At 37.6% G+C, this 26,981-nt stretch overlaps 1 protein-coding gene across 7 annotated transcripts in view; it reads left to right on the top strand.

Moving 5' to 3' along the window:
* The window catches only part of LOC149205187 (Peptidase M50 family protein), a 118,992-nt gene extending 109,450 nt beyond the window's left edge, over positions 1 to 9,542 (top strand). For 4 of the 7 annotated variants that reach the window (XM_089394939.1, XM_089394943.1, XM_089394942.1 and 1 more), the window contains 5 exons: positions 7,165 to 7,335; positions 7,646 to 7,726; positions 7,914 to 8,468; positions 8,598 to 8,951; positions 9,190 to 9,542. In XM_089394939.1, coding sequence (XP_089251065.1) covers positions 7,165 to 7,335; positions 7,646 to 7,726; positions 7,914 to 8,468; positions 8,598 to 8,951; positions 9,190 to 9,351 — 1,323 coding nt within the window. In that variant the 3' untranslated portion in view covers positions 9,352 to 9,542. The remainder of the gene's footprint in view (positions 1 to 7,164; positions 7,336 to 7,645; positions 7,727 to 7,913; positions 8,469 to 8,597; positions 8,952 to 9,189) is intronic. The other 3 variants (XM_089394941.1, XM_089394940.1, XM_089394945.1) reach the window with 3 other exon arrangements.
* Positions 9,543 to 26,981: the final 17,439 nt, after the last annotated feature.

Raw genomic sequence — 26,981 nt, 5'->3', positions numbered from 1 at the left:
ATCCAAGAGAAATTAGCTTTCAAAACCCTAGGAGAAGGAAATGACCTTGCCTAGGTGCAACTGAAGCATGAACAAGGTGTAAAATGACTCATTAGACACTGACATGATAATGACAACCCTATGAATGATGATAGACTCAGCTGAATGATGACATGGACCGACATTTGGACAACTTTAGAAGGAGTGAAAGCAAACCCTAGACCTAATGCCTAATGACCAAATTTTGCTTGAAGACTTTGAAATGACAAAATTTGACCTTGACACTCTGAGACCATTTTGTAAGAGCATATTTGATCATTGGAGGAAGGCTGGAAAGATTGACACTAACAGGTTTGACGATGGGCTTGGGAAGTGCAAGCTGAACTTCTGCATTTGCATGTAATCTTGTTGCTTTATTGGGTACTAAATCTGAATGAATTGTAACATTATTGACTTGCTGCTGATGGGTTGCTGTCTCAATGTTCTGAACATAAACAGGTTGAGAATGATGATTCCTCTATTTTAATTCTTCTTGCTGAAGCTGAGATTCAAGCTGTAAAAAGTCAATCTTTTCATGTACATCTTGTAAACAACTATGAATATCTGTGAGAAAATCCTTGCCGATTTTGACTGTATTATCCATAGTAGAGAGTATTAGATTGTCTAGTAACTCTAATATTGCACCAATTGGAGCCATTTTTAACCTCAAAAAATAGTAAAACAATGAGGAAAAGATGGACACCAATTGCTCTTTTATATAAACTTATGGCAACAACTTCAAATCAATCTTGGCAGCTTGCAATAGATTCAACACACAAAGAATGGTGATATCCGGAAAACAGACTCCTCATTCAAAAATGAATTTTCTCCAATTCACCTGAGAATTTAGCTTCCAACAAGGCAACAAGCAATTCAGGCCTCAAAAAGATATGTTCCTGTACCAGCCTTGAATCCAAGAGAACTTGTCCTGGCAACAACTTCAATCTAGTTCAATAACAATCTCTGATATGAACAACCTTTAAGAAAATACACCAATTCGATCTACAAAGGATAGTCTTGGCTTGAAACAATTTCCACTGAACTCCTAAATAATGCCAAATTGTTGCAACTTTAAAGAATATAAACAGTCCCCAATTTTTCACATAAAAGGTGGCTTACAAACATGTACATAATCTCATAAACTGCAAAGCTGAAAGCACATAAGAAGCGCCTTACATTTGCCAATTTTGAAACGACAGATGATGAAGTCCTCACCCCCGAAACCCTGGGATGAAACTTTGTTACAAGTTTTTCCAAAACAAGTGCTTACAATATCATCAATTTCTTCATATAAAATAAGCAAGACTATAGTGAATGGCAACAGTAAAAAAACACGCATCCTAAGTACAAAAACTTAGCACATTTAGGAGGCCATCTTTGTCAGGCCTTACAGAAAATAATCATCTTTTCTCCAACTGACCCTCATGCCTCCTCTTATACTTTCCCTGTTGATGAATTAATGACCGAGATTAAGTCCCTAATCAATGGCTAAGATTAAAACATATTTGATCCTCGTCTTTTAGAAGCTTCTCACCCATATTTTTATTAATATCCATTAATATTTTTATTTTCCTAAGTTTAGACTTAGGAACCCCATTAAAAATATTAATTATTTTAATAACTCACAATCTGGGTGGAATTTCTCCAAACGATTTATGGGTTTTGGAGATCTTATGTATTCTAGCCCCTCCTCAAAATTTCGGAGTTAGAGCACATTCGATGCTACCCAAAAAATCAACACTCCCTCTTAGCGAGGAATGTGCTTAGCAATACTTCCCAATAGAAGCATCACGCTAATTCATGACATCGGTCCTCTGTGCTGCTAATGCTTGGTCTGCTGCCCTTCATCCATTGCACTGTTGCATCCTGTATTGTTGCCCATGACACTACCACTATCACTGCTAAATTTGCACTGCAACTCCCTCTCAATATGTTGCACCACGCTGCCAATAGCACTGCTATTGCTAACTGCTGCATTGCATCTCAGTTGCTGAGAAGTAAGCAACTGAAAATCCACCCAAAAGCTAACATGCTGGTCAGTCTGGAATCCTGCATACCTCGTGATGCTGAAGCTACGTCTGCTACTAATCTGTGCTAATCCTCTGATGCTACTCGCTCTTGTTGTATCTGCTCTGTGCCTCCCGCACTGCTCAACACTCTACTGCACTGCTTCATACTTTGGCACTCTAGCTTTGCCACTGTCGCTTCATCATCCCTTGCACTGACTCCTGTCATTCTGCTACTGTCATTAAGGGCTCCTGTAGCGATATGTGATCTAAGAGTTTGGGCACCTCAAGGATCCTGCCCCTGTGTAGTCCTCTCGACTACAACTCAATATCGCCCCACCTCTTCTCCAGAGGTGCATGAGCACTCATGGCGCAATCCTCGTCATCGTCCTCCTTGTCAGCTTTCGCTGGAGCAGCCTTAGAGTTAAACTTCTCTTCCTTGCCGTTCTTTCGAGGACATTGAGTGGCGAAATGTTCGAGTTCCCCACATCTGAAGCATTTGACTTTGGTTGTCTTTCTTTTTCCTCTTTTGCTGCCCTTGTTGTGCATTGATGCGAGAGATGCATCCTCCTCTTCCTCCTTGACTCTGATTCCTTTGCCGCTACTTCCTGCCTTGGTTAACCGTCTGATCTCTTCCTGTCGAGGAGCTGCCCACATCTCCTCCCAAGTGGGGAGAGAAGCCCTGCCTAAGATTCTCTGAACAAAGGTCTCACAGTCTTCAGTGATTGCATTCAGGGCAGTCCTGACCATGAACTCAAGATCTGGTGTAGGCCCCACGAAAGTCAGCTGGTCTCGAATCCCTTGCAACCTGAGAAGGAAGAGATCAATTTCTTCTCCCTTCTGCATTAGATACTGTCTCAGGTGGTTCTCAAGCAACATTTTCTGTTGAACGAAAGTTCCCTCATACAAAGTGGTCAAGGCCTCCCACATCTCCTTTGCTGTGTCATTTTCAACAATATGTGGGACCACATGATCCTTGACCTTGTCCAAGATCATGCACTTTGCCTTTGCTTGAGCCTCCTTGTATTTCTTGAGAGGATCAACATTGACCGAAACAACAACCACCTTCAAGGCATAATCCTTGATGTGATTCTTGTCCAAGACTGCCAGGATCCTGGCCTTCCAGATGACAAAGTTGGATGCTCCATCCAATCTATCATGATCCCTTAGTCCATTAACTGCCATCTCTGCTCAAATGAGTGTCAAACAGGTTCTCTTCTCCCTCTTTTGCTACTGCCTCAGCAAAACTTGGATCGGGATTTCTGGCGCTAGAAATCCTCAAAGGAACAAGTTCCCTTTAGACTCCTTTTAAGTCCTGATTTCCTTCACGGAAATCCTTTTGCCAAATAATGTTGAATCACCCCTCTCCGATCCTCCTTTGCTGCTGATTAGCAACCCGGATCTAGATTTCCCTGGCAAGAAATCTGTTAAGGCAGTGACTCCCTCTACCTCGGTTTCTTCTCCATAGACATTGTTCTGCAACAACAGCGACAACGTCCCACCAGCACCACAGATCGAATCTTCACTGCTCCTACTTCCCCGACCACTGATTGCTCTGAGCCCCTCAGACTTTGCGCTGGCCCAGAGAGCTGACGAAGTCACTGCATGAGCTCCTCTCAGCTACTGCGTCTCCTCCTCCTGGCTCAGAAAGCTGACATAGGCATTGTGTGAGCTTCTGTGTCACTCCTCTGGCACTACGTCACTCCTTCAGCTGCTCCTCTAGCTCTAAAACAATGCTGTCACTTGGGACAACTGCGTCTCTATAGCAGATTTGCTGCATCTCCCGGTTGATGGCTTCAGTGTCCTATGATTTGCAATGCTCTGATACCATGTGAAATTTTTTGAATCTTTACAAGTAGAAGTCCTACTGCAATTATTGGTTTAACATCTCCTACTTGTTATTTCATTCAACAAGTTATTTAATTAGATAAACAGTGATGTAAACAAAATTGTAAATGAAACTGCAGAGTACACTGACATACAAGTCATAAACTGAAACAATAGATGAGACAATCACACAAGTGACACCGTTATTTTTGGACAACACATCTCCGGAAAAACCCAATGCGGGAAAACCAGTGCAACAGATAGAGGGTTTGTATTATTAAGCAAGTAGAATCTGAGTACAACAGGTTGCCTCTCACACCGGCTAACCTTACAGAGAAATCACGGCAACAAGAAATAGATACAAGGGTTTTACCTCATTTATCAAGTCACAGCTGATCCAATGAGTGATCTAGCTCCTCCTGGCAACCATTGCGAAGTCCCTATGCAATTACTGCGTGGTCCAACGTCTTGCCTCTAGAGAACTGCGTCACCCCTTCTGCTGGATCAATTCGCTGAATGAAGTATGTCGTTCAGCCCTCCCGGCTCAAAACCTTACCTCCTCAGCGAAATCTCGGACTACTGACGAATACTCTGCACTGCCACTACAAGAGACCCTCTTGGTCTGCGTCAACTCTACGTGAGCCCCTCCTATGCTACGTAGGCCTTTGCGCTGCCTCCTTGATGCTCAAGCTGCCTCTCTACTATGTACCCTTTGTCTCAAAACTTCCTCTCCGATCCAAATCTTTGCTTCTGCCCCTCTCACTACAACTCAGATTACTTGTTCGATTTTCCCAACAAACCACACCCCAGAAAAATCGCACTGACTGATCAACTTGGTGTATCTCCAACTGACCCTCAAGCTTCCTCTTATACTTTTCCTGTTGATGAATCAATGACCGAGATTAAGTCCCTAATCAACGGCGAAGATTAAAACAGATTTGATCCTAGTCTCCTAGAAGCTTCTCACCCATATTTCTATTAATACCCATTAATATTTGTATTTTCCTAAGTTTAGACTTAGGAACCCCATTAAAAATATTAATTATTTTAATAACTCAAAATTCGGGTGGAATTTTTCCAAACGATTTTGGGTTTTGGAGATCTTAGGTATTCTAGCCCCTCCACAAAATTTCGGAGCTAGAGCACATCCGATGCTACCCAAAAAATCAACATTATATTCTTGCACGACCCATGCCTAATGTTATTTGCTTCCTGTTCTTTTCATCTGTATATGTGTTAGGTCTAATTAGTTTGGGGTTCTGCTCAGCCTGCACGCTGCTGGACTTCTCCCGGTTGGTGGTTTGGTCGGTTCGGGTGGACGAGTATACTGTGGTGAAGTGGTGGTTGATAGATATGGCTCGGCCATCTCCGAGTGTTGGTCCGTCGGGAATTGGGGATTGGGGTCGTAGTCGAAAGGTTGGGAACCGAGGTGGACGAGGATCCTCCTCATCGCAACCACCGAGACGGAGTGGTAGAAAATATGATGCCCAACATATCAATGCAGCGGCCCACGCTTATAATACAGGTACTCCTGCTCAGGTAAAGCAACTGATTGCGGCATGGGAGGCAGACCTCAACTAGTGGGCTGAGAATGAAGTGCAACTGGAGGATTGGCGTTTACTGGTTCTTGATCTTGGCCATACTCGAGGTAGGCTCACTCAGTATAAACAGACAATGCATCTTTACTGGATGATGAAGAGTATTGTGGCCCGAGCTATTATGAATTCTACAGGTTCCATTAAATCTGACCCTGGTTTCCAGGAAATTTAGAAAGAATTTCAACTTGTTCAATTTCAAATTCAGCATCCCAATGTTCTCCTTGGTCGTATTGAGAAGCACATTCCTTGCCTTTCTCAATCAGAATCGCCAAGTTCTAGCGCTAAGGACCTAGCTCTGATGGAGTAGTAGCAAGCAACTTTTTTTTTGTTTATTTTGATGATGTATATGTCCGTTAGTAGTACTTATGTTAGCATTTTAAGGGTGAACTAATTTATAGACATACAATCCTAAAAGGCTTTGTTTGAAAGACTTAAGATTCCCAGATTTTGGATGGCTTATAATGCGGTCCGATGGCCAACAAACCTGGTTTCCCACTGGGCAGGTTGAAGCCACGGAACGTCTTTCATGGATGTACCCTGTGTTTTGCAAAATGAATGAACGGAAGGTCCTACCAAACTTACAATATATATATATATATTTATTTATTTATTTATTTTTATTTAAAAGAATTAAATACGTCATGTCACATTGCTCTTTTTTCCAAAAGTTTTTTGTGATTGTGTAAAAAATATTTCAATTTTAATGCCCGGTTGAAAATGAGTCAAGTTGCTAAGATTTCAAATGACCAATATTTTCAAGTTTAAAAAAAATAAATTGCTTTTTGGTGTACTCATATTTCAAACTAGCAGCTCTAGGCTGATTACCTACTATTTCCAGTCTGCAGACAATTCCAGAAGAAAGAGACCACTTTGACACCACTACAAGTTCAGTGAAATGGTGCAGGTTCAGGGTCCCCAATCTGGCTGGGAGCTCAACCTTATTTACCAACTTTTTTCCAATCTACAGACAATTCCCGCAAAAAGAGACCACTTAACAATGGCTCAACTCTGCGTTTCTTTGGTTCCTTGCATATTTCTTTGCTTGTCTTTGGTGTTTCTCTACTAGTCTTGCTGCTTCCCTTCTATCTTTTCTTTCTTTTCATTTCGATATTTCTTCTCTTCTATCTGGAGATGCTTTTGCACACCTTATGCTCTTTAGCTTTTTGGTATGGAAATTGCTATCGCACTACCTATGCTCATTTATTCCTTTTTAAATATTGCAGTCGTATTGGTCAATGTTGGTCATTTGTGGACATTAATATATAAATTAAATTAAAAATTGACTGCTCTATGACATAATCCATGAGTCACATATGCTGCCAATTTGGTTTATATTTTATTGTGCACTCTTACATAGTAGTGTTTAGTGAGGGATGTTAATTGTTACTGAATTACCCAAGTCTAGGAAAAGTTAAAATGATGAAAACAGGTTTATTTGCTTGATCTGGGATGGGACATGTATTTGTGTTCTAGCAGCATCTGTTTTCAGTCATGTCTATATTTGGTTATGTTGCCAATTTGGTTTATATTTTATTGTGCACAATACATTACTAGTGTTTAGTGAGGGATGTTAATTGTAGTTGAATGCCCCTAGTAAAAGTTAGAATGATGAAAACAAGTTTATTTGTTTGATCTGGGATGGGAAATGTATTTGTATTCTAGCAGCATCTGTTTTTAGTCATGTCTATATTTGGTTCTTAGCGGAGGTGTTGTAGGTGCATTATTGTAAAGCAAGCAGTGAAGGTGTGCATATTGAGTATATTGCTGTATTCCTAGCACTCTTGTTTCCTGGAGCTTTCGTTGCTTTCGACTATGACACACTGCAACTTTTGTCTTCTATTCGGGTGCTTCGCATATACTGTGCTGGCATTTGGCATAATGCTGTGATAAGTTAATGTTGGGTTTCCTACATCTTATACGTTTTTATGAAAAATATTTGCATCCATTATGAAGCCTGATTGATATATGCAAGTCATGTCGTGTTGAATTCTTTGTTCAGAAATTTGTTTTCAGTTGGTTTTTTTAACACTAAATTATGCCAGGGTACATTGTAATCTTGATCCCGTGCTGGCATTCATGCTTTTGGCACCCTTTTCTGGTCATATAATTATAGGGTTTATAATCACTTTGTATCGATGTTTAACACAATTGCATGCAAACTGATCATACTGGTATTTGTTCCTTTATCACTGTCAGTGCTGTGCAGTATGTTGGTTAACACTGGCATCACTTCCTACACTTCTATACTGCATGTACAATCATGGTGAAAATCCAGTGGTATTGCTCCCCATTCTACTTCAGGCGCATTTGATTTCAAATTATGATATGTTGCTGTGTATTTAGCTGAGGTTACAGAAGACAAATTGTGTATACTTCTGCTGCACTGCATAATTTTAGGTTGTTTTATGTGTAGTTATGCTGGAAGAGCATATTTTTAGGGACACTGGATTTTTTTTTTCCTCAGGTGTTGAATGTTCCTCCAATGTCATCTTTGGCCGGATATTTGTCTCCAGGGGATATTATATTGGAAGTAGATGGTATTCGTGTTCAGAACACTGAAAATTGGGTGCAGAAACTGAATATGTTGCATCTTCAGTCGTTACAAAAACAACATCTAGTGGATGATTCTCATGCCACCAATAGTGATGCCAACATCATGAGGATAGACACGAGTCATTCTGGAAGGGGATTTTGCGTTCCAAATCATTGGCTGCTAGAAAGCCAGCGAATTGAAGAAATTAATCACTCTCTTAGTTGTTTGGACGACCATATACCTTTTGGAGAGATTCCCTGCTCGAGTCATACTAAATTTGATGCACAAGGAAACACAAGTTTCACTAAAATACCAGGCCACAAAAGTTTTTGCTTGAGAGCGAAGGATGTTGTTCAGATTCCCAAATGTGGTGATGGATGGTCTAAATCGCAGATGACCGGAGTCTGTCCATGCTCAGAGGTTGGCAATATGCATCCTACCAAAGCAAAACTTGGAGTCTTCAATGCGTTACTCTGTTGCTTGATGGTTGTTGTCTATGAAATTTATTTGAACTGTGTCTTGCATATATTTTCTAGCTTGTTCTAATATATTTTTTTTCATCTGACCATCTATTAGGCTATGACTGTACTGATTTGCTTGTGTTTTCGTTTGCAGAGCGAATTGTGTATGGACCCAGGTCTGCCCCCGGGGTCAATGTTGATTGAAATGACATATTCCAGGGCAGATGATCCAGAGTGCATATTAAGACACACGCAAGGGAATTACGGAAACTTTTCGACTCGTTCAGAAATCCAAAAAAACAATTTGACTTCTCCTTGCCAATTGACTTTGCTTTTTGTGGGACCTGCCACTTCTCTTGCTTATTCTGTACAGTTGACTGGTTACAGACCACGTATATTGAACTTATTCAATGTTTCCTCTCCAGTTTGGCTCCCGCACATGTTAGAAAAGCTACTTATATACACTTTCCATGTGTCCGCAGCACTTGCTCTTCTGAACAGCGCTCCGGTATACTCTCCCCCATATTTCATGCACACACGAGAATGTGTGCAGCTATAGCGTTCATACACATTTTAATGTATCTGATACGTTTTAAGACCATGCATTCCTTTCTTTAAATACTCAATAATATGCTAGTGCATGTTTTCATTTTTCTATTTTGAAATGATTCTGCAGTTTTTTCTAGTTTTTGTTTCGTCAATAAAGTTCTGTTTTTACATTTTGTAATATTATTGGTTTTTTGCAGGTGTACTATCTCGATGGTGAATTTATCCTGGAGACCATCGTCTCGCTTTTAATCCGCTTGCATCCAAGGAAGAAAAGGCGTGTTCTTTGTCTGTTTCTTACATGTGGGACAATGCTTCTGCTTCTCGGCATCTTGGCTGGCTTTAGGATGCTATTTTTCTGAAATTTAGACATTGAATAGGGATGGGCAATTTAATCCAAGCTTTATAAAGTTATGCTTTGACATTTCTGCCTTGTTTACGACGTTTGTGTGGCATGAAAGAATTGGTAAACTATAATCTTAATTAATCTACTTTCTTTCATGATGTAGCACGTTGCTTGTTTTTATAGATGATTTTGCTTTATCCAGCTTCATTTTACATCATGTTCACTGCATAGTATTTTTTATTACTAATAACATGCTAGAAAATCGACATTTTGATTTAACCTTTAGATTTGCAATTCTGGTTTCTTGAATGGCTTTGAATAATGGTACAGTGCAAGGTGCAATTTTGAGTATTCACTCATTCGTTCGTTGAATAGGGTTGGAAGATGTAATGATCAAACTTTTCTATATATGTGAGTTGTGTGCGTATTAGTAAATTAGATGTGTAGCAAATAAGTTGAAGTTATTAAAACAGGAACATGAACCAAGTTTGGGTCAAGGTGATATTGGACTGGAGCTAACTGGAAAACCGGGTTGAAGAACTGCTGTACCACAAAGTAAGTATGTATGTATGTCTATATATATATATATATATAGACACGTGCACTATTTTTTCTCTTTCTTTGTGGCTCTTGGGAGTGTATAGGTGGATTTGGAATTGCTAAGGGCTGGTCCAAATCTGCATCAGTTGGTTCAGGATAGAGCCATCATCTGGTCTAGTTTGGGCTCTATTTGGGCACAAAAAGTGTATATATATATATATATATATATATATATAGACACATGTGCACTATTTTTTCTTTCTTTCTTTCTTTGTGGCTCTTGGGAGTGCATATGTGGATTTGGAATTGCTAAGGGCTGGTCCAAATCTGCATCAGTTGGTTCAGGATAGAACCATCATCTGGTCTAGTTTGGGCTCTATTTGGGCCGCTTTGTGATCCAGTATAGTCAGATGGCTCACAGGTGGCAGTTCAATTGGCGATTGCTCTGTTATGAAGTATTATACAAATCATGAGATTCATGGTTCAAATCCCCATGAGTCAAACCAACACAAAAATATAGGTGCCACATTAACGAAAATGAATAATCACAGGGATAAGAAAGGTACACATTAAACATGAAATGAATAGTTGTAAGAATAGGGTAGGCATATGTCATTGTGGTGAAATTTTGAATACTTCCCATTGATGCAAGCTTTTCCTTGTTTTTTTATTCTTGCGTCCATCACTTCTAGTGGGCGTCGTGACGACTATGACACCATGGTATCACATCAAAATTTTGGTAGGATTCTTGTTGAAGTATCTGTTTCTCAATGTTTCTTTGAAATATTGTGTATATTCCAGAACACTTTTTATTTGATGGTTTAGGGTTTAACCATTTCCAAAATTTGTATGCTCGATGTCTATTATGTATAGAATTATTTTCCCCTTGGTTTATGTATATAATTATTTTTCCTTGGTTAGTTGGATGAGGAGGTAGGGAATGGATGTTTAATGCATTTGTAAGTGGTGGTGATTAGTTTGTGAGGTGTTCATTCATCCTTGTTGAGGCATGTGTTACGATGCCGAAGCCCATATATTTATGGGATCAAATATATATGTAATGAGGTTGAATATATATGTAATAGGGGTACATAATGAGGTTAGATATATATAATAGGGTTAGGCTAATGGGGACCTGATATATGTAGTGGATAAATGTGTATATATAGAGTTTAATAGGGTCATCGTTAAATATATGATTTGGGTGTACTAGGTTTATTTTTTTTAACTTGATATTTGTTTGTGAATTTTATTTATCTTCTTTATGTTCTTTAGTTAGATCTTTTCATCAAATAATATAAAGAATAGTAATAGCAACAATAGATGACACGAATATTTAGGTTCTTAGCTAGGGCAAAACCCTACCAAGGGGAAAACCCGAAAACTCTTCTCTTTTAGAATATGCTTCAATGAGATACAAGGACCCAAACCCTATACCAAGTCCTTCTCGTAGTACCAAGTCAACGCTTCCTCAAGTCCTTCCTTGACTTTGCACCAACCAACTTCAATGTTGTAACTTCAACCTACCAACTTCAAGACTGCAACTTGTCTTGGAACTTCAATCTTGCAATTTTGACTTTGTAGCTTGTCTGGAAACCCTAATCCAACCTCCTCCTTAGACCTTCCTAGAGCAAGGCAACTCTCCCAAGGTCAACGAGGTCAATATAGGGTTTTCTCCCTTCTAGCACCAAGATTCTTCTCTTCGTCCTACTACAACTTAAACCTGCAATTCCAACCTCCTTCTGCAACACCAGAAACCCTAGATCTTAGTACATGTGAGAGAGATAGAGCCCAAAAACAAGAAACTTCGTCCTTTTTCCTTCTCCAAGAACTTCACTCTTCTTTTATGCTCCTCACAACTTCAGATCGAACTCTTTCTTGATAGATCGAACTTGTGTGAGTGTGTGTCCAAATGAGGTTGAACTGCTTCTTTATATAGCCTTCTCAAGGGGTCGAATTCTCTCCTTATGGTCGAATTGATGATCCCAAGACCGACTTGTACTTTTGAACCTTCCAGGGCTTTTTAGACTTTAAAATAATTCATTTTAAAAGTATATTCTTGTTTGAAAGGGTCTTATAAACATGCTGTTGACTCTTTTGATTCGTGACAATAATTCCTAATACCTAACAAACCCTAGAAGCACAAAGAACATGCTTTTACCTAGAAGACCATCAATAATGAGCATGAAGCCCATCCTTTAATAATAATAAGTTTTCTTTTCTTTTTTTGTTAGTTACACATGATACATATTGAAATGAGTACAACAATTATGAAGACTGAAACTAGTTGCATTTCTCAACACTCCCTCTTAACTAGGGAGGTATTCATAATTATACAACCAATACACCATCATATCTCAAACTAAAGAGTTCTCACAAGAAGAGTCAGATTGGTAAGCCATATTGTAAGCATCATCATCATGCTTAACACTGTCTCTGAAGTCTAACTAGACAAGCTCTTCTTTAATCAAGAGCATTATGCTAGGAGGCTTTACGTGTGATATCGCACTACCTCTACAAGGTACATACCCTATCCGGATGTATACAAGGTATGTCCTTTTAGGAATATTCCTATCTTGGATCTCCAATCTTAAGTCCTCGAAGAATATCGATCCTCTTTGACCACTCTTCTCTTGGATACCTATCACATCCTCAAAGAGTGTCGATACCTTTCCTTTCTTGGATGTTTTATCCTTAAGGAAACCAAAGATGTTTATCCAATCCTCAACCATTCTCTCTTCATCACCCGAAGAAGATAGTGCACATGTGATGTCTCACATCACTCCCTCTCAACCACAGAGTACATTCCTATTCTCCTTTAACCTTGAAGATAAAACCTTGCTCCTATACCAGGAGACTCTACTCCCTCTCAAAATTAGAGGAGATCTAGATCCTTCATATTTGGGAAGTCATCGTCACAAGCCTTACAACTTGTCTTCATAAGAGTACCAACTACTAGTTCTTCATAGCTGCCTAACTCATTTCCTCTGCATCGTCGAGCTTTCTTTCTTTCAAGGTATCATGCAACTACCTTTACTTTTCCAGATCACCTTTCTTGCTCATTGCTTTCATCTTCAACATGAAGGCATTACATGGAGCCTTCCTAAATTTGTATCATAGCTTCCTCATGAAAGTGATCTCCTTTGACCTTCAAGTTACTTTCTTGCACAACTACCCTTTATGTCCACATCTTGACTTCACAGTTGTCAGGTACCATAAATTGAGCTCCCCTCAATAGTCTTCATCCATACAGTTGAACTTGCCTCAACTGCCATCTACAACATTCTTCTAGGTAGCAAAATAATATGTTAACCAGATTACCAGGAATAATTAAAAACAAACTTACCTCATCATGATGACCTTCTTGTTTTATCAACATCCTCATGGTCTATCTCCTTATGAATCTTCCTTCACACATCAGAGTGCCCAAGGATCAAACTTGATTACCAAGTTACAACTTTTCTTTTGGAGACTATATTGGATGTTGATCATTATCTTACATATTCTAGAGAAAGTCTTAATCTTTTATACATCCTTAAGTCAAATACTATTCCTTTCAAGCACCATATATCCATATATCTAATCATATTTTATGACCATGTTTCTTTCCACAAGATTCTACACATATGAATCTTGTCCTAATTTTTTATATCTAGCATTCATTCCTATGCTTTCATCCGATCATCTAGCTATCCATATATCTCACAAAGAGCTTGCAACCTGACCCATTACATTCTTTCACCCTTTTTCCAGTATTAATTCCACATTACATGGAATGTCTACTAACATTTCTTATAGTGCTTCTTCCAAGAACCTTTTATAATTATGGTTCTTCTAGGATCATGATGATCCACCTAAGCAAGATGACGTCTTCTAACCTAATGTTAGATAATGCGTGGATGGTCAATATGCAAAATGGTCTATCTATCCATCTATTTAGATGATCTCTAATCATGTAAATTCTAGACATGCTACTATCATATGCTTCTTTCTATGATGCTATGCAAAACATACTATCTAAAAGAAAGCTTAATCTTTACAAAGAACCTAACAGTCAGTGAACCTTCGTTAGTAGTAAAGATCCTTCACGTCTTCCTTCCTTTCTTCTTCTCAGGTTCTTCCACTGCTTCAGCGACATGAGCTTCACTTCTTTCCTTTCTCTTATTGTTCTGTAGGCTTGGATAATTCTTCTTAACTCATTGCACTTAAAGCATTGAACCTTGGACATATCTTTCTTCTTGGACTTTCCAAACTTTCCCTTCTTCAGCTTCTTGACTCAGGCTAGAAAGGTTTGAGACTGCTCATACAATCCAATGTCAGCGTCGACCTTGATCCTCGATTCTTCCAATACGCACTTGATCCCACAACGCATCAAAGGGAGTTGAATCCTTCTTTGAGTAGTGCTTGTTGCAAAGCTACTCCATTCTAGTGGCAATGCATCTAGGACATAAATGGTTAGTTCTAAATTAATGATTGGTTCCCCATGTCCTTGCAGATGGTCTTTTAGTCGAGAGACTCTCATGAGAAAGGATGCTACATCCTCATCCTTTGATTTTTTCATTCTATATAACTTGTTTCGGGAAGACATATTTTGTCTGTACTTACAAAGTACAAATTCACTGGCTTCTCATGCATAGCCTTGGAAGTTTTCAAGTTTGCAACAAATGGAACTAGAGAATCCTTAATTGATTCAACTATGATCCTTTGAGCCCTTACTTGCCCTTTCTTGTACTTAGGTAGTTCTCATGTCTTGTCCTTGCTTAGTTCAGTGATTTCCCCAGTGAACTATTCCATTACTTCTTGTCCTATGAGTATCAAGTCAATTCTTTTCTTCCATGCTAGATAGTTTGATGCCCCAACGAGCTTATTTCTTTCCTTGTAGAAAGAACCCATATGACATGAAGATTCACAAATGATGTAGTAATATGATACTTACTTGAGACCAAGATTCTTCTTGATGTTGTCTTCAATCTTTTTGATGTCTTCAAGATCTTTGAAGTGTCCTTAATAACAATTTTCAAAGTCCCTTGATGTTGCCTTCAAAGACGCCTCTAAATAGATCTTATTCCAAAGAGAGATCAATACTCTTCTTGAAGTCCTTTGATGCGAGCTTGATGTAGACTTGATCTCCTTTAATGTAGAAACCCTCCTTCTTTGAGTCCTCTCTCCAATGATCGCTCTTGAAACCAATTTCTTCTTCTTGAAGAGTTTCCTTTTTCCTTCCCCTTGACAAGTAACTAGTGTCCTTTTAGTTGCCTTGCTTATTCAACTTAGCTCTGAAACCATGTCAGACAATGAATAATGGTAACTATTAATCTTATTTTTCGTAACTTTGATATCTCTTTGTGAATCTTATTTATCTTCTTTATGTTCTTTAGTTAGATATTTTCATCAAATAATATCAAGAACAACAACAACAATAGAGGACACAAATATGTAGGCTCTCAACTAGGCCAAAACCCCTCCAAGGGTAAAACACAAAAACTCCTCTTCTTAGAATCTACTTCAAATGAGATACAAGGACCCAAACCCTAGACCAAGTCCTTCTCCTAGTACTAAGTCAACCCTTCATCAAATCCTTCCTTGATTTTGCACCAACTTCAATACTGCAACTTCAACTTGTCAGCTTCAATACTGCAACTTGTCCTGCTACTTTGATCTCGCAGTTTTGGCTTTGCAGCTTTTCTGGAAACCCTAATCTAGCCTCTCTTTAGACCTTCCTAGAACAAGATAACTCTCCCAAGGTGAACGAGGTCATTATAGGGTTTTCTCCCTTCCAGCTCCAAGATTTTGCATTTTGTCCTCCTGCAAATTAGAGTTGCAATTTCGACCTCCTTCTGCAACACCATAAATCCTAGATATTTGTATTTGTGAGAGAGATAGAGCCCAAAAACAAGAAACTTCGTCCTTCTTCATTCTCCAAGACCTTCGCTCTTCTATTCTGCTCCTCCCAACTTAAGATCAAACTCTTTCTTGATAGATCGAACTTGTGTGAGTGTGTGAGTCCAAAGAAGGTTGAACTACTTCTTTATATAGCTTTCTCAAGGGGTCAAATTCCCACTTTAAGGCCAAATTGATGATCCCAGGGGCAAGTTGTACTTTTTGAGCTTCCAAGACTTTCTAGGCTAAAAAATAATTCTTTTTACAATTTTTTTTTTTTTTTTCGAAGGGATCTTATAAACATGATGTTGAATCCTTTGACTCATGACAATAAATCTTAAGACCTAACAAACCCTTGAAGCACAAAGAACATGCTTTTACCTAGAAGAGCATCAATAATGAGCATGAAACCCATGCTTTAACAAAATTAACATTTATTTTATTTTATTGTTTGTTACATAAGATACATATTGAAATGAGTACAACAATTATGAAGACTGAAACTAGTTACATTTCTCAACAACTCGACTATTATCTATATGGGAGATGTGTTCCATGTTCATATTTGGGTATACATAGTATGTAGTTTGATTTGTTACATTAGCTTGTGTATTTGGAAGATAACAAATGAAGAAGAAACCACATTGGTTGGTAGGTTGTGGATATTCAATCTATGTTTAAATTCCTAAAATATCATCACCTTAGTGAGACATTTCAATATACTTGGTGGATAGTTTGTTCCATTTTTTCCAATAGTGGATTGATTTGTTGTACCATGGGATACTTAAGGTTCCAAGGAAAAATTATTTTGCATAAATAATTTTAGGTGTGCCCTTATGTGTTACTGTTACTTTTGGTCATATATAAGTGGTATTTGTAAGATGCTCTAATAATATTTGTTATTGACGGTTCTTAAAGAGAACCCAAAATGAAAATTTTAAATGTTTTTGAATATTGTTTTAGTCTATCCTTTATTCCACTAAACTTGTTCACATGTATTTAAGGATGTTTTCCAGGCATTATAAGGCTCAATGTAAATTTGAGGGGTTAGATGTATGTGAAGGGATGAATAATGTACTTATAGTTTTCCAATATGAATACAGTATTCGGTGGACCATTAACAATGCTTATTTAGTCACATAAAAAACAATCCCATAACAAACAAATAGAACTCACTTCCCATTTCCAAGATGCCTTCCTTAAATGGTAGGGTGAATAGATGCTTAAGAGTTGTTGCATAAAACCTAACAGTCACAATATATTCTCAACTTGTCTGTGTTTATTTAATGTAATCACTATCGAGGTTATCCATGCACTTATGTTGACCTTGAATAGGGTACTAAATTTTAACATCCGACTAATATAGACATGTTCTCACTAAACATATTCAAGATTCACTATATATGATATCCTTGTAAGCAATGTGACATCCTTCAATTGATGTGGTGCATGTTCTAATGTACATTATAGATCTATCTTCAAATAAATAAATAATGATTAATAGTAAATGAAAGGACACATCCTATCTAGAAAACATGGTTTAACAAAAGGACAAGTCCTATCAATCATGTGACAAATTATTGTGTATATATAACATCATAGAGGTCATTGTAATTCATATCATTCATTCATATTTTATTCATTATTTCATATATGGTCCTTTATGAAATTCTATTGTCCACCTTTATGTGGACATTTTTACAATAAATAAACATTACATCTTTGAGTGGTGTAAGAGTTATGTTATGATCTCAACCTTTGATCACAATTTTTTGTTTACTAGAGTTTCGGTAAGAAGTTTTATTTCCCTTGGTAACACATGCGAGCTCCTATCTACATGCAAATTTCTTAAAATTTCTTTGATTTCAAGGATTGTTGACAGTAACTGGCCTTTGGTCATTGTTCACTTAGAAGTGTTTGTTGAAAAGATTAAATTTACTACAAAAGTTCTTTAGAGTAAATCATAATCATGCAAACATAAATCTAAGGGGGATTTATAAATAATTAAAATTTAAAGAGGTTGATTTAATATTAGGAAAAAATTAGTGGAAATGGAGGTAACTTGGGCTACCAATTTGTTGGTAAACCTAACCAATCCATTGCAATTAGAGTTTGTGAGAATTTATGTGACATCTATTTTGTGTTGGAAATATTGAGGGGTGGGGTGAACCAATGTTTCATTTCAATTAGTTAACTCTTAAATTTCCAGAGCATTAAAATGTCATTAACATCAAATAAAAACATAATTCAAGATCACATCACAAGAACAATACACAATAAATTTTTTAGGCCGAAACTCTACCAGGAGAAAAACCACAACACTTCCTAATATAATTTATGAGTAAAATATTTATTAGCTCCAACTGAAGGGAAGCTCCAACTTCCTAGTACTCTATTAGAAAAGCATTCAATTTAACAGGAAGCTCAAACTCCTGAAAGGATGCTCCAACACCCTGTAAGCTCCAACTTGCCTAGCACCACCCTGCCACTCTGAAGTATAAAAGATAAACGAATAAATGTGGGCTCCCATACCAAGGAAAATGACCCACTTATAAAGATATTCAAATAAACTCTTGTTGATGTATGCCCCAGATTTACAATGGTGTGCCAAACTTGATCAAACTGTCAAACTTCAGAATTGCTTCTTGTATATTGCTCGAGATCTCCTATCCAACTCTTGCCTCAACAACAACTTAATCATAAATTGAACAATTTACAAAACTTGTGTCATACCTCAAGTAAGTTTGTTGATGATAAGTGCACCACTGATTCCTTTAGATTATGCCAAGTGTTCTGCCCTAGAGATGTCCTTTTCTGCCATTGATTTGCTTAAGATATAGCTAAGTTGTCTACCCTTAGAGATGCCCTTTTTGGTCTTTGACCCTTGTCAATATTTTACCATTGAAAAATTACCCATCAATCAAAGATTGGCCTAATACATGTTGATGTTTTATATAGCAGTAGAGTAGCAAGACCAAGTTAAGGGCTCATGTTTAGGCCTTACTAGGTAGTTTCAGGAACAAAGTAGAAAGATACTCCAAAGCCACAGGGAGTTGAGAAAAGTTTCCAGTAATGTGATTCATAGGGTGTTAATGAAAGTTGGAAGTCTTAGGGTTTGTAAACCCTAGAAGACATATTGGATAAGAAAGCCCTAGAGTTTGTGGATACAATCATAGAGCTAGAGCTAGATCGATGTTTCTGTTGAAAGAAGAAACCCTAGCTCATGTTTGAAAGGAAAAGAAAGGAACATGTTGTTGATGAGGACAAGGATGAGCATTTATAACTTGATGAGATTGCAATGCTTCCTGCAAGAAGGCAAGGATCAAGAGGGAGTTGACAATTCCCTACAACCCTCATATTAAAAAGACCTCCTAATGAGGGTTGTGTTGGTGTTTAGATATGAATTATAGAATTCACGCTTCCCCACATTAATTGTCAATTCGGGGCTCGTCTTGTTACTTCAAGGCTACCGTGCAAAGTTTATGCATGCCACAGTTTCCCTATCCAAAATTGAGCATTTAATCAACAATATAACAATGTGTAACAACAAACAATAACAATAACAACAATCAGAGTAACAACAAATTAGGATTCACAACAACACAAATTTAATGAACTATTACAATGAGAAGGGAATAATCACAACAAAAATAAATCTACACACACCACTAATCCAACAACACTTGATCAGGAGAGTGGGCCCAACTCTCCGATTAGGGTTGTGGAAAAAAGATCGAAGGCTAGATATTACTTAGAAAATCAAGATTGCATTAATCAAAAGGAAAATACTGAAGTTTACTATTGTATTCTCAAAGGAAACCTTCAATATCTGATTTGCTCCCTATATGCGTTATCTCCCTTTTCTCTTTGATTTATGTTTTTTAAATATACAAACAACAAAGGGAAATTTACAACAAACTAATTACAAAATGATTTCCCATACAATTTAGATTGATCACATCTCAACAAGAAAGATGAGAACTGAGAGATCTTCCCATCATGATTCAGCTGGAACAAGTCGAATCTGGTTATTGCAATTAGGCAATTTGGAAAATAGCCAGAATAGAGAATCGACAAATATGTCCTTCGAAGAACCTTTCTTTTCTCCCAATCCAGACTGAATTCTAGGAAGTTGCTCATTAATTTGGTCCATTCTCCACAAAACCCGTGTCTCGGATCTTGAATATTCTTCTTCGCTTTCCAAAAACGTTCAATACAAAACTGTCGCTTTTTATTCCAACAAATTTCTGAGTTGGAATATTTGATTATGAGCTAAAGAACAAATTTGCAATCTAAAAGAGATATTGGAGGCTAAAGTCGTGAGTGATGTTACAAAAACTCATCAATAAACCATCATTGGAAAAATCATGCATAATTATCATCAATTTATTAAAAATAAAGGAGAACAAATATTACTTATCTACAAGAGCATAAATAATTATAAATGGAATTATATAATAAATTATGATAAATAATGTGATAAAATAATAGTATAAATGGATGAAATGGATGTTAAGAAGTGATAATAATAATGACAAATTAGTAGCCCAACAGGTTGTAGGTACATAGTGAAACCTACCAAGGCTTTGGCAGCAGATTGAAGCATTGAGAAGAATGAAGCAAAGTTTATGACAAGAGGCATTAGGGGATTTTTGAGGTCTAAAATGGGCCTCCTAAGAAAAATGTACAACCAAAATAAACTTTATAAGAACCAATAGGATTCAAGATGATGATGTCAACCAAGATGATGATGTCAACCATGGGGGATGATTCACCATTTTGGAGTAAAAAAGTACAAAGATTAAACTATAAAAAATAATAAAATTACTTTTTCATCTTATCTTCCTAAGTCTTTACTCAAATTTCGAGTGGGAGTACTCATTGGATGCCAAATTTAATTCCTCATCCAAGGAGAACCCATGTTGCATACTTTCGATGGACCCTGCAACAGGAAAATGAGAAATACATAAAAAAACGTGATTGTATTTTTCATGTATTTATAATTTTTCGTGTAGCAGGGTCCATCGAAAGTATGCAACATGGTTACTCCTTCGATGAGGAATCAAATTCTGAATCCAACGAGTGTTTCCATTCGAAATTTGAGTAAGCCCATACGGAGATAAGTTGAAAATACGAGTTGAAAAAATAGTCTTGTCTTTTTTCCCTCTAAAATTTGATGATGTAATGTAATCTTATTTTATTTCCACTATTATTTTATAATTTCCTTAGGAGGCCCAGTTTAGACCTCAAAAATCCCCTAATGATTATCCTAGAGTGGAGCACAAACTCAACTAGAGAGATTTGTGTTCAAGAGGGAGAAATGGAACACGACATCTAGAACCATGGCAGACGACTAGAAGAGCTTCTAGTTTAGAGGGAGTAGACAATCAGGTAGAGTGGAATGATGCAACCTACTAAATATCCAAAGGGTCTCTCATGATGATGAGGAGCATAAATCTCCATAAGATATTTATTCAGGTCCTTTTGTACTCGTGGAACATTCTTTAGATCATCAAGAAGAGCCAGAAGAGCTACTGAGCCTCTGGACCCACTTAGGGTCGTTGTTCCAAAATTCGACAAGAGGTTGGCTTGGCTTCAAATTACATTGAAGAATGCAGAGGAACATGCAACTCCTCGTGGTACCTTCAGGGAAAACAAACATCCTAAGAAGTGTTGAAGATATGTAACAATGATGAGTCGCATCATTGATTCTGAGACAACAAACTATGAGGAGGCAACAATCTGGAAAGTTTGGAAGGAGGCCTTGATGGAGGAATATTAGTCCATCATGAAGAATTATGTGAGGGAAAATTGTGCCGAGACTTGAGGAGAAGTCAGTGGTGAATTCCAAGTTGATCTACAAGATCTAGCATGTAGCAGATGGAAACATAAAGAAGTACAAAGCGAGATTCATGACAAGTAGGTTCTCCCAGAAAGAGGGACAAGACTATGACAAGACGTTTGCTCCAGTTGTCAGATCCCAAATTTTACTACAAGGTTGAAGATGGTTTCCCCTTCATATTAGTACTATATGCAGATGACCTATTTCTTCTAGAGGATGATAAACTCATACAATGGGTGCAAGAGGGAGTTCATTTCAGAGTTAGAAATGAAGGAAATCAGTTTAATGCACTATTTCTTAGGATTAGAAGTGTGGCAGGGACCATATGAGATCTTCCTTAGCCAAGGGAACTATATAGTTGAGATCCTGTAGAGATTTAGGATGATGGACTGCAAGTCCATGGCCACACCTATGGTTACAAATATGAAGTTCTTGAGTGATTCTTCTTTAGATTTGGTTGATCCCATGATGTACAAACAATTGATTATATCCTTGATGTACTTGGTTAATACCAAGCTAGATATATGCTTTGTAGTGAACACATTGAGTCAGTACACGGTTGAGCCTAAAGATGTATATTTGGTAGAAACAAAGCATGTATTGAAGTACCTACATGGTATGGTTGGATATGGACGCAAGCATGTCTTAGATGGAGAAGTAAAGTTGTAAGGTTATATAGACTCTGAATGGGCATGAAGTGCAATAGATAGGTAAAACACATAAGGATTTTGCTTCGGTTTGGGATCAAGTAAGATCTCATGGTTTGGAAAAACGCAGTTCTGAGTGGCACTTAGTGTAGCAGAGGTAAAATATATAGCAGCTAGTGATGCAAGTTGTGAAGCAATGTGGCTTTATAAATTCCTTGCAGGGTTATTTGATCTAGATTTAGAGCCAACTTTGATATAATGTGATGATCAAATTTGTGTGAAGCTTTCAAATTTCACGACATGTCAAAGTATATAAAGATAAAATACCATTTCATTCGATTCATGGTATAGAGACGAGCATTGGGACTCCAATACATATCCACAAATGAGCAGACAATAGACATTCTCACCAAGCTTATGTCTAAAGTGAAGTTTGAATACTTTAGAGGCAAGCTTGGCATGATGTAGACTGTCCGCCCTTGTTGAGAGGGAGTTTTGATGTTTCTCCTTTAGTACATTGAAGAACGTAGAGGGACATGCAACTCCTCGTGGCACCTTCAGGGAAAGAAAACATCCTAAGGAGTGTTCAGGATATGCAGCAGTGATGAGTCACATCATTGATTATGAGCCAACAAACTATAAGGATGCAACAATCTAGCAAGTTTGGAAGGAGGCCTTGATGGAGGAATATTAGTCCATCATGAAGAATCATGTGAAGGAAAATTATGCTAAGACCTGAGCGGGGAAGTCAGTGATGACTTCCAAGTTGATTTACAATATCTAGCATGTAGTAGATGGCAACATAGAGAAGTACAAAGTGAGATTCATTACAAGTAAGTTCTCCCAGAAAGAGGGAGAAGACTATGACAAGACATTTTCTCTAATTGTCAGATCCCTACTTTTACTACAAGGTTGAAGATGGTTTCCCCTTGATATTTGTACTATATGTAGATGACCTATTTCTTATAGGGGATGAGAAGATCATACAATGGGTGCAAGAGGGAATTCACTTCAGAGTTAGAAATGAAGGAACTCGGTTTAATGCACTATTTTTTAGGATTAGAAGTGCGGCAGAGACCATATGAGATCTTCCTTAGCCAAGGGAACTAGATAGTTGAGAACCTGTAGAGATTCGGGATGATGGAATGCAAGTCCATGGCCACACCTATGGTTACAAATATGAAGTTCTTGAGTGATTCTTCTTTAGATTTGGTTGATCCCATGATGTACAGAAAATTGATTATATCCTTGATGTACATGGTTAATACAAAGCTAGATATATGCTTTGCATTGAACACATTGAGTCAGTACACGGTTGAGCCTACACATGTATATTTGGTAGCAACAAAGAATGTATTGAGGTACCTACATGGTATGGTTGGATATGGACGCAGAAATGTCTTAGATGGTGAAGTAAAGTTGTAAGGTTATATAGACTCTGACTGGGCATGAAGTGCAATAGATAGGGAAAGAACATTAGGATGTTGCTTCAGTGTGGGATCAAGTATGATCTCACGGTTTGGCAAAAGACAGTTGTCAGTGGCACTCACTATAGCAGAGGCAAAATATATGGCAGATAGTGATGCAAGTTGTGAAGCAATGTGGCTTTAGAAATTGCTTGTAGGGTTATTTGATCTAGAGTTAGATCCAGCTTTGATACAATGTGATGATCAAATTTGTGTGAAGCTTTCAGAATTTCACGACAATACAAAGTATATAAAGATCAAATACCATTTCATTTGAGTCATGGTATAAAGATGAGCATTGGAACTCCGATACATATCCACAAATGAGCTGACAATAGACATTCTCACCAAGCCTATGTGTAAAGTGAAGTTTGAATACTTCACAGACAAGCTTGACATGATGTAGAATGTCCACCCTTGTTGAGAGGGAGTTTTGATGTTTCTCCTATAACAGGAAAATGCTCTCCCTCTAGCCAAGGGTTTCCCAGATAAGTCATGTGAAGTGATTGAGGGAGTAATGAGTAGCCTGATATAAGTCTTTCTTATGCCATGTGAAGTGGCTAGGTGTGATTGAGACTACTAGGAGAGGAGAAACATCATAGATACTTACAATGTAGTCTTGAGACTATGGTGGGAGTCCTATCCATACCACATGAAGTGGTTGGCTGTGATTGTGACTACTATGGGAGAACATCATGGAAAAATACCTTCCTTGCTAAGGAGTGTTGATGTTTTATATAGTAGTGGAAGGTATTCCTTTCCAGACAACAATGTATAATATATATTATATTATGTACAAGAATATATATATATATATATCATAATGTTTACCAAATAGTAAAAAAAAAATTTAAGGTTGATTTTTTTTTAAGTGTGTAATTATTGATCATACGACAATAATTACCAAGATCTTAAAATAAGAAAGAATTCAACAAGACACACCTTAGCCTCTATAGATATGTGCACCCCTTTTCTCTAGATTGAATGAAACTAAATTAGACTTGGGATACTGCAATATTAATCCTCTAATAATCATTGGATTCAACCTTAAACAATCCTCAACCAATCATACTTTCTTACTTGTCAGGATAGATTTAGGTTTACTGATGATCTAGCCCTAGTTGAGTCACAAAATGCTTGCCTCAGATCTTCGAAGGAAGGACGAAAAATGTCTCAAACATGTGCTAAAAACACCCCAAAACTGTGCCACAAAAATTCCATGGACTAGTCTCAATAATGGCCAAAATAACCTCAAATCAAATGTCACAAATTTATGCCAAGAGGAAGCCGAATATGCCTTAGAAAATGTTGAAAGACAAGCGTCAGTAATAGTGCGGGATAATCCTCCGAAAGAATCACATAACCATCTAAGAATCAGAGCAAAGTGCCTTCCAAATAGGCCTCTAGAGGGCTGAAAATCCTTACCTTAGAGAGCTACCGAAAATATCCAACACGAGGCCTTAAAATAGGCCTAAAAGATCCATAATATCCTCAGATTAGACACCCTTGATGAACGAAGAAACACTCCTGCAAAAAACATAGAAATCAAGCCCAATATCTCACCAAGAAACCCAACATAAACCATAAATTAATGTGTGTACTCCTGGCATATTGAAATCAAAACAAAATATATATGTGATGTGAATGATTTGATGATTTTTTGGAGAGATCCGAGCCTCCTTTTGGTACATGAATTTGTGATGAAACCAGCGCATAAAAAGATAGAAAAGATAGATCAACGAATTAGAAATCAGCCTCTTCGAGGGGGCAACCTCCTTTACATTACACAAATGAACAATTCTTGGATGATACAAATGACAAGACCTCCTTTCTATATATAGGAGTGTAAGTGGTCCCAATACAATCGGAGCCTACATAACAATAATATTATAGGGGTACAACGATAACAATAGTGGGATTCTATGGGGTGCAACAGTAACACCATGGTGACTATATGGGCAAAATAATACAATAAAGGGGTTGCACTAATAACAATAAGGGTTTACACTAGTAGTATAGGGACCTAACATGCCCCTCTCCTTCAAAAAGTGTTGTCCTCAATGCTTGAGTAGTTTTGAATGCTTCTATATAAAATTCTCATCCTCCCATGCAGAATCTTCACCGGGTAAGTTCTTCCACTTGACGAGATACTCTAAAATTGATCGATTTCATAGTTATCAATTTCTTGTTTCTATGTCTGCTTCGGGCTCCAATATGATTTTTCCTTGTTCGTCAAGTTCTGGCAATATTGTTTGAACTGGGATCTTCTGCAACTTTTGAATAAGTGCCCACACTTCTTCGTCATTGTTCCATTCATCCTTTGCTTCATTTATCCAATCTAGTTGGATAATAGAAATGGCACAAAACAATGCTTCCACATCCTCATCCTTTCTTGAGAGTGCATTTGCAACAACATTTTGCTTCCCTTTTTTGTAGATGATTTCAAAGTCATAACCCAACATCTTTGTGACCCATTTTTGCTGTTCTTCTGAAGATAATCTTTGTTCTAAAAAGTATTTAAGACTATCATGATCTGTTTTTACCTTGAAGTGTCTTCCCATTAGGTAAGGTCTGATGTTTGGAGGAACACTTCCTGGAATCAAATGAATAGCATGATCATGATCACGAATAGGTGGGAGGCCTTTGGGAGTCTCAAATACCTTGGAATGATTTTCCAAGACTTTTTGGAGATATGGAGAAATAGATGATTTCGATGTGGGAATCTTTAGCGGACATAATTGTGCAATTACACCTCGTTGTTCTTTCTTTAGAAGCTTTGTCATTCCGTTAGAGATGATTATCTTTCCCGGTTTCCGTGCGATACCCCTTAATTCAACTTCCTTTCCTTCTGAAACAAATTTCATTAAAAGTTCTTGAAAATTAAAATCTATTGTACCAAAGGATTGTAGCCATTGGACTCCTAGTACAACATTAGCACCACCTATTGAAATGGAAAGCATTGGGCTATTCAATACATATTCTCCCATGGATAGCTTGATATTATGGCACTTTCTAGAGCAATTAATGGTTCCTCCACTTGCAACCGTCACTTGACATTCTAGTGCTGGATATAGGAAGCAATTCAATTCCTTGGCTATCTTAAAATGAATAAAATTATGGGTACTACCCGAATCAATCAACACTATTACCTTTTTCTTCTTTAGGAGTCGTAATTCCGGTCAATGCATTACAAGATATGGTCGGATTCATTTCTTCTTTCTCTATGGTTTGTTCCTGGTGTGTATCCTCTTCTTTTAACGTTTCTTGTTCC

The sequence above is a fragment of the Pinus tabuliformis genome, chromosome 1_2 (assembly GCF_031772625.1).
Source record: "Pinus tabuliformis cultivar Carrire ecotype Pingquan chromosome 1_2, CPIR1, whole genome shotgun sequence".
In the NCBI taxonomy this organism is placed as follows: domain Eukaryota; kingdom Viridiplantae; phylum Streptophyta; class Pinopsida; order Pinales; family Pinaceae; genus Pinus; species Pinus tabuliformis.
Note: the sequence above shows the minus strand (reverse complement) of the source record. Positions and strands in the feature narration are given on the sequence as shown.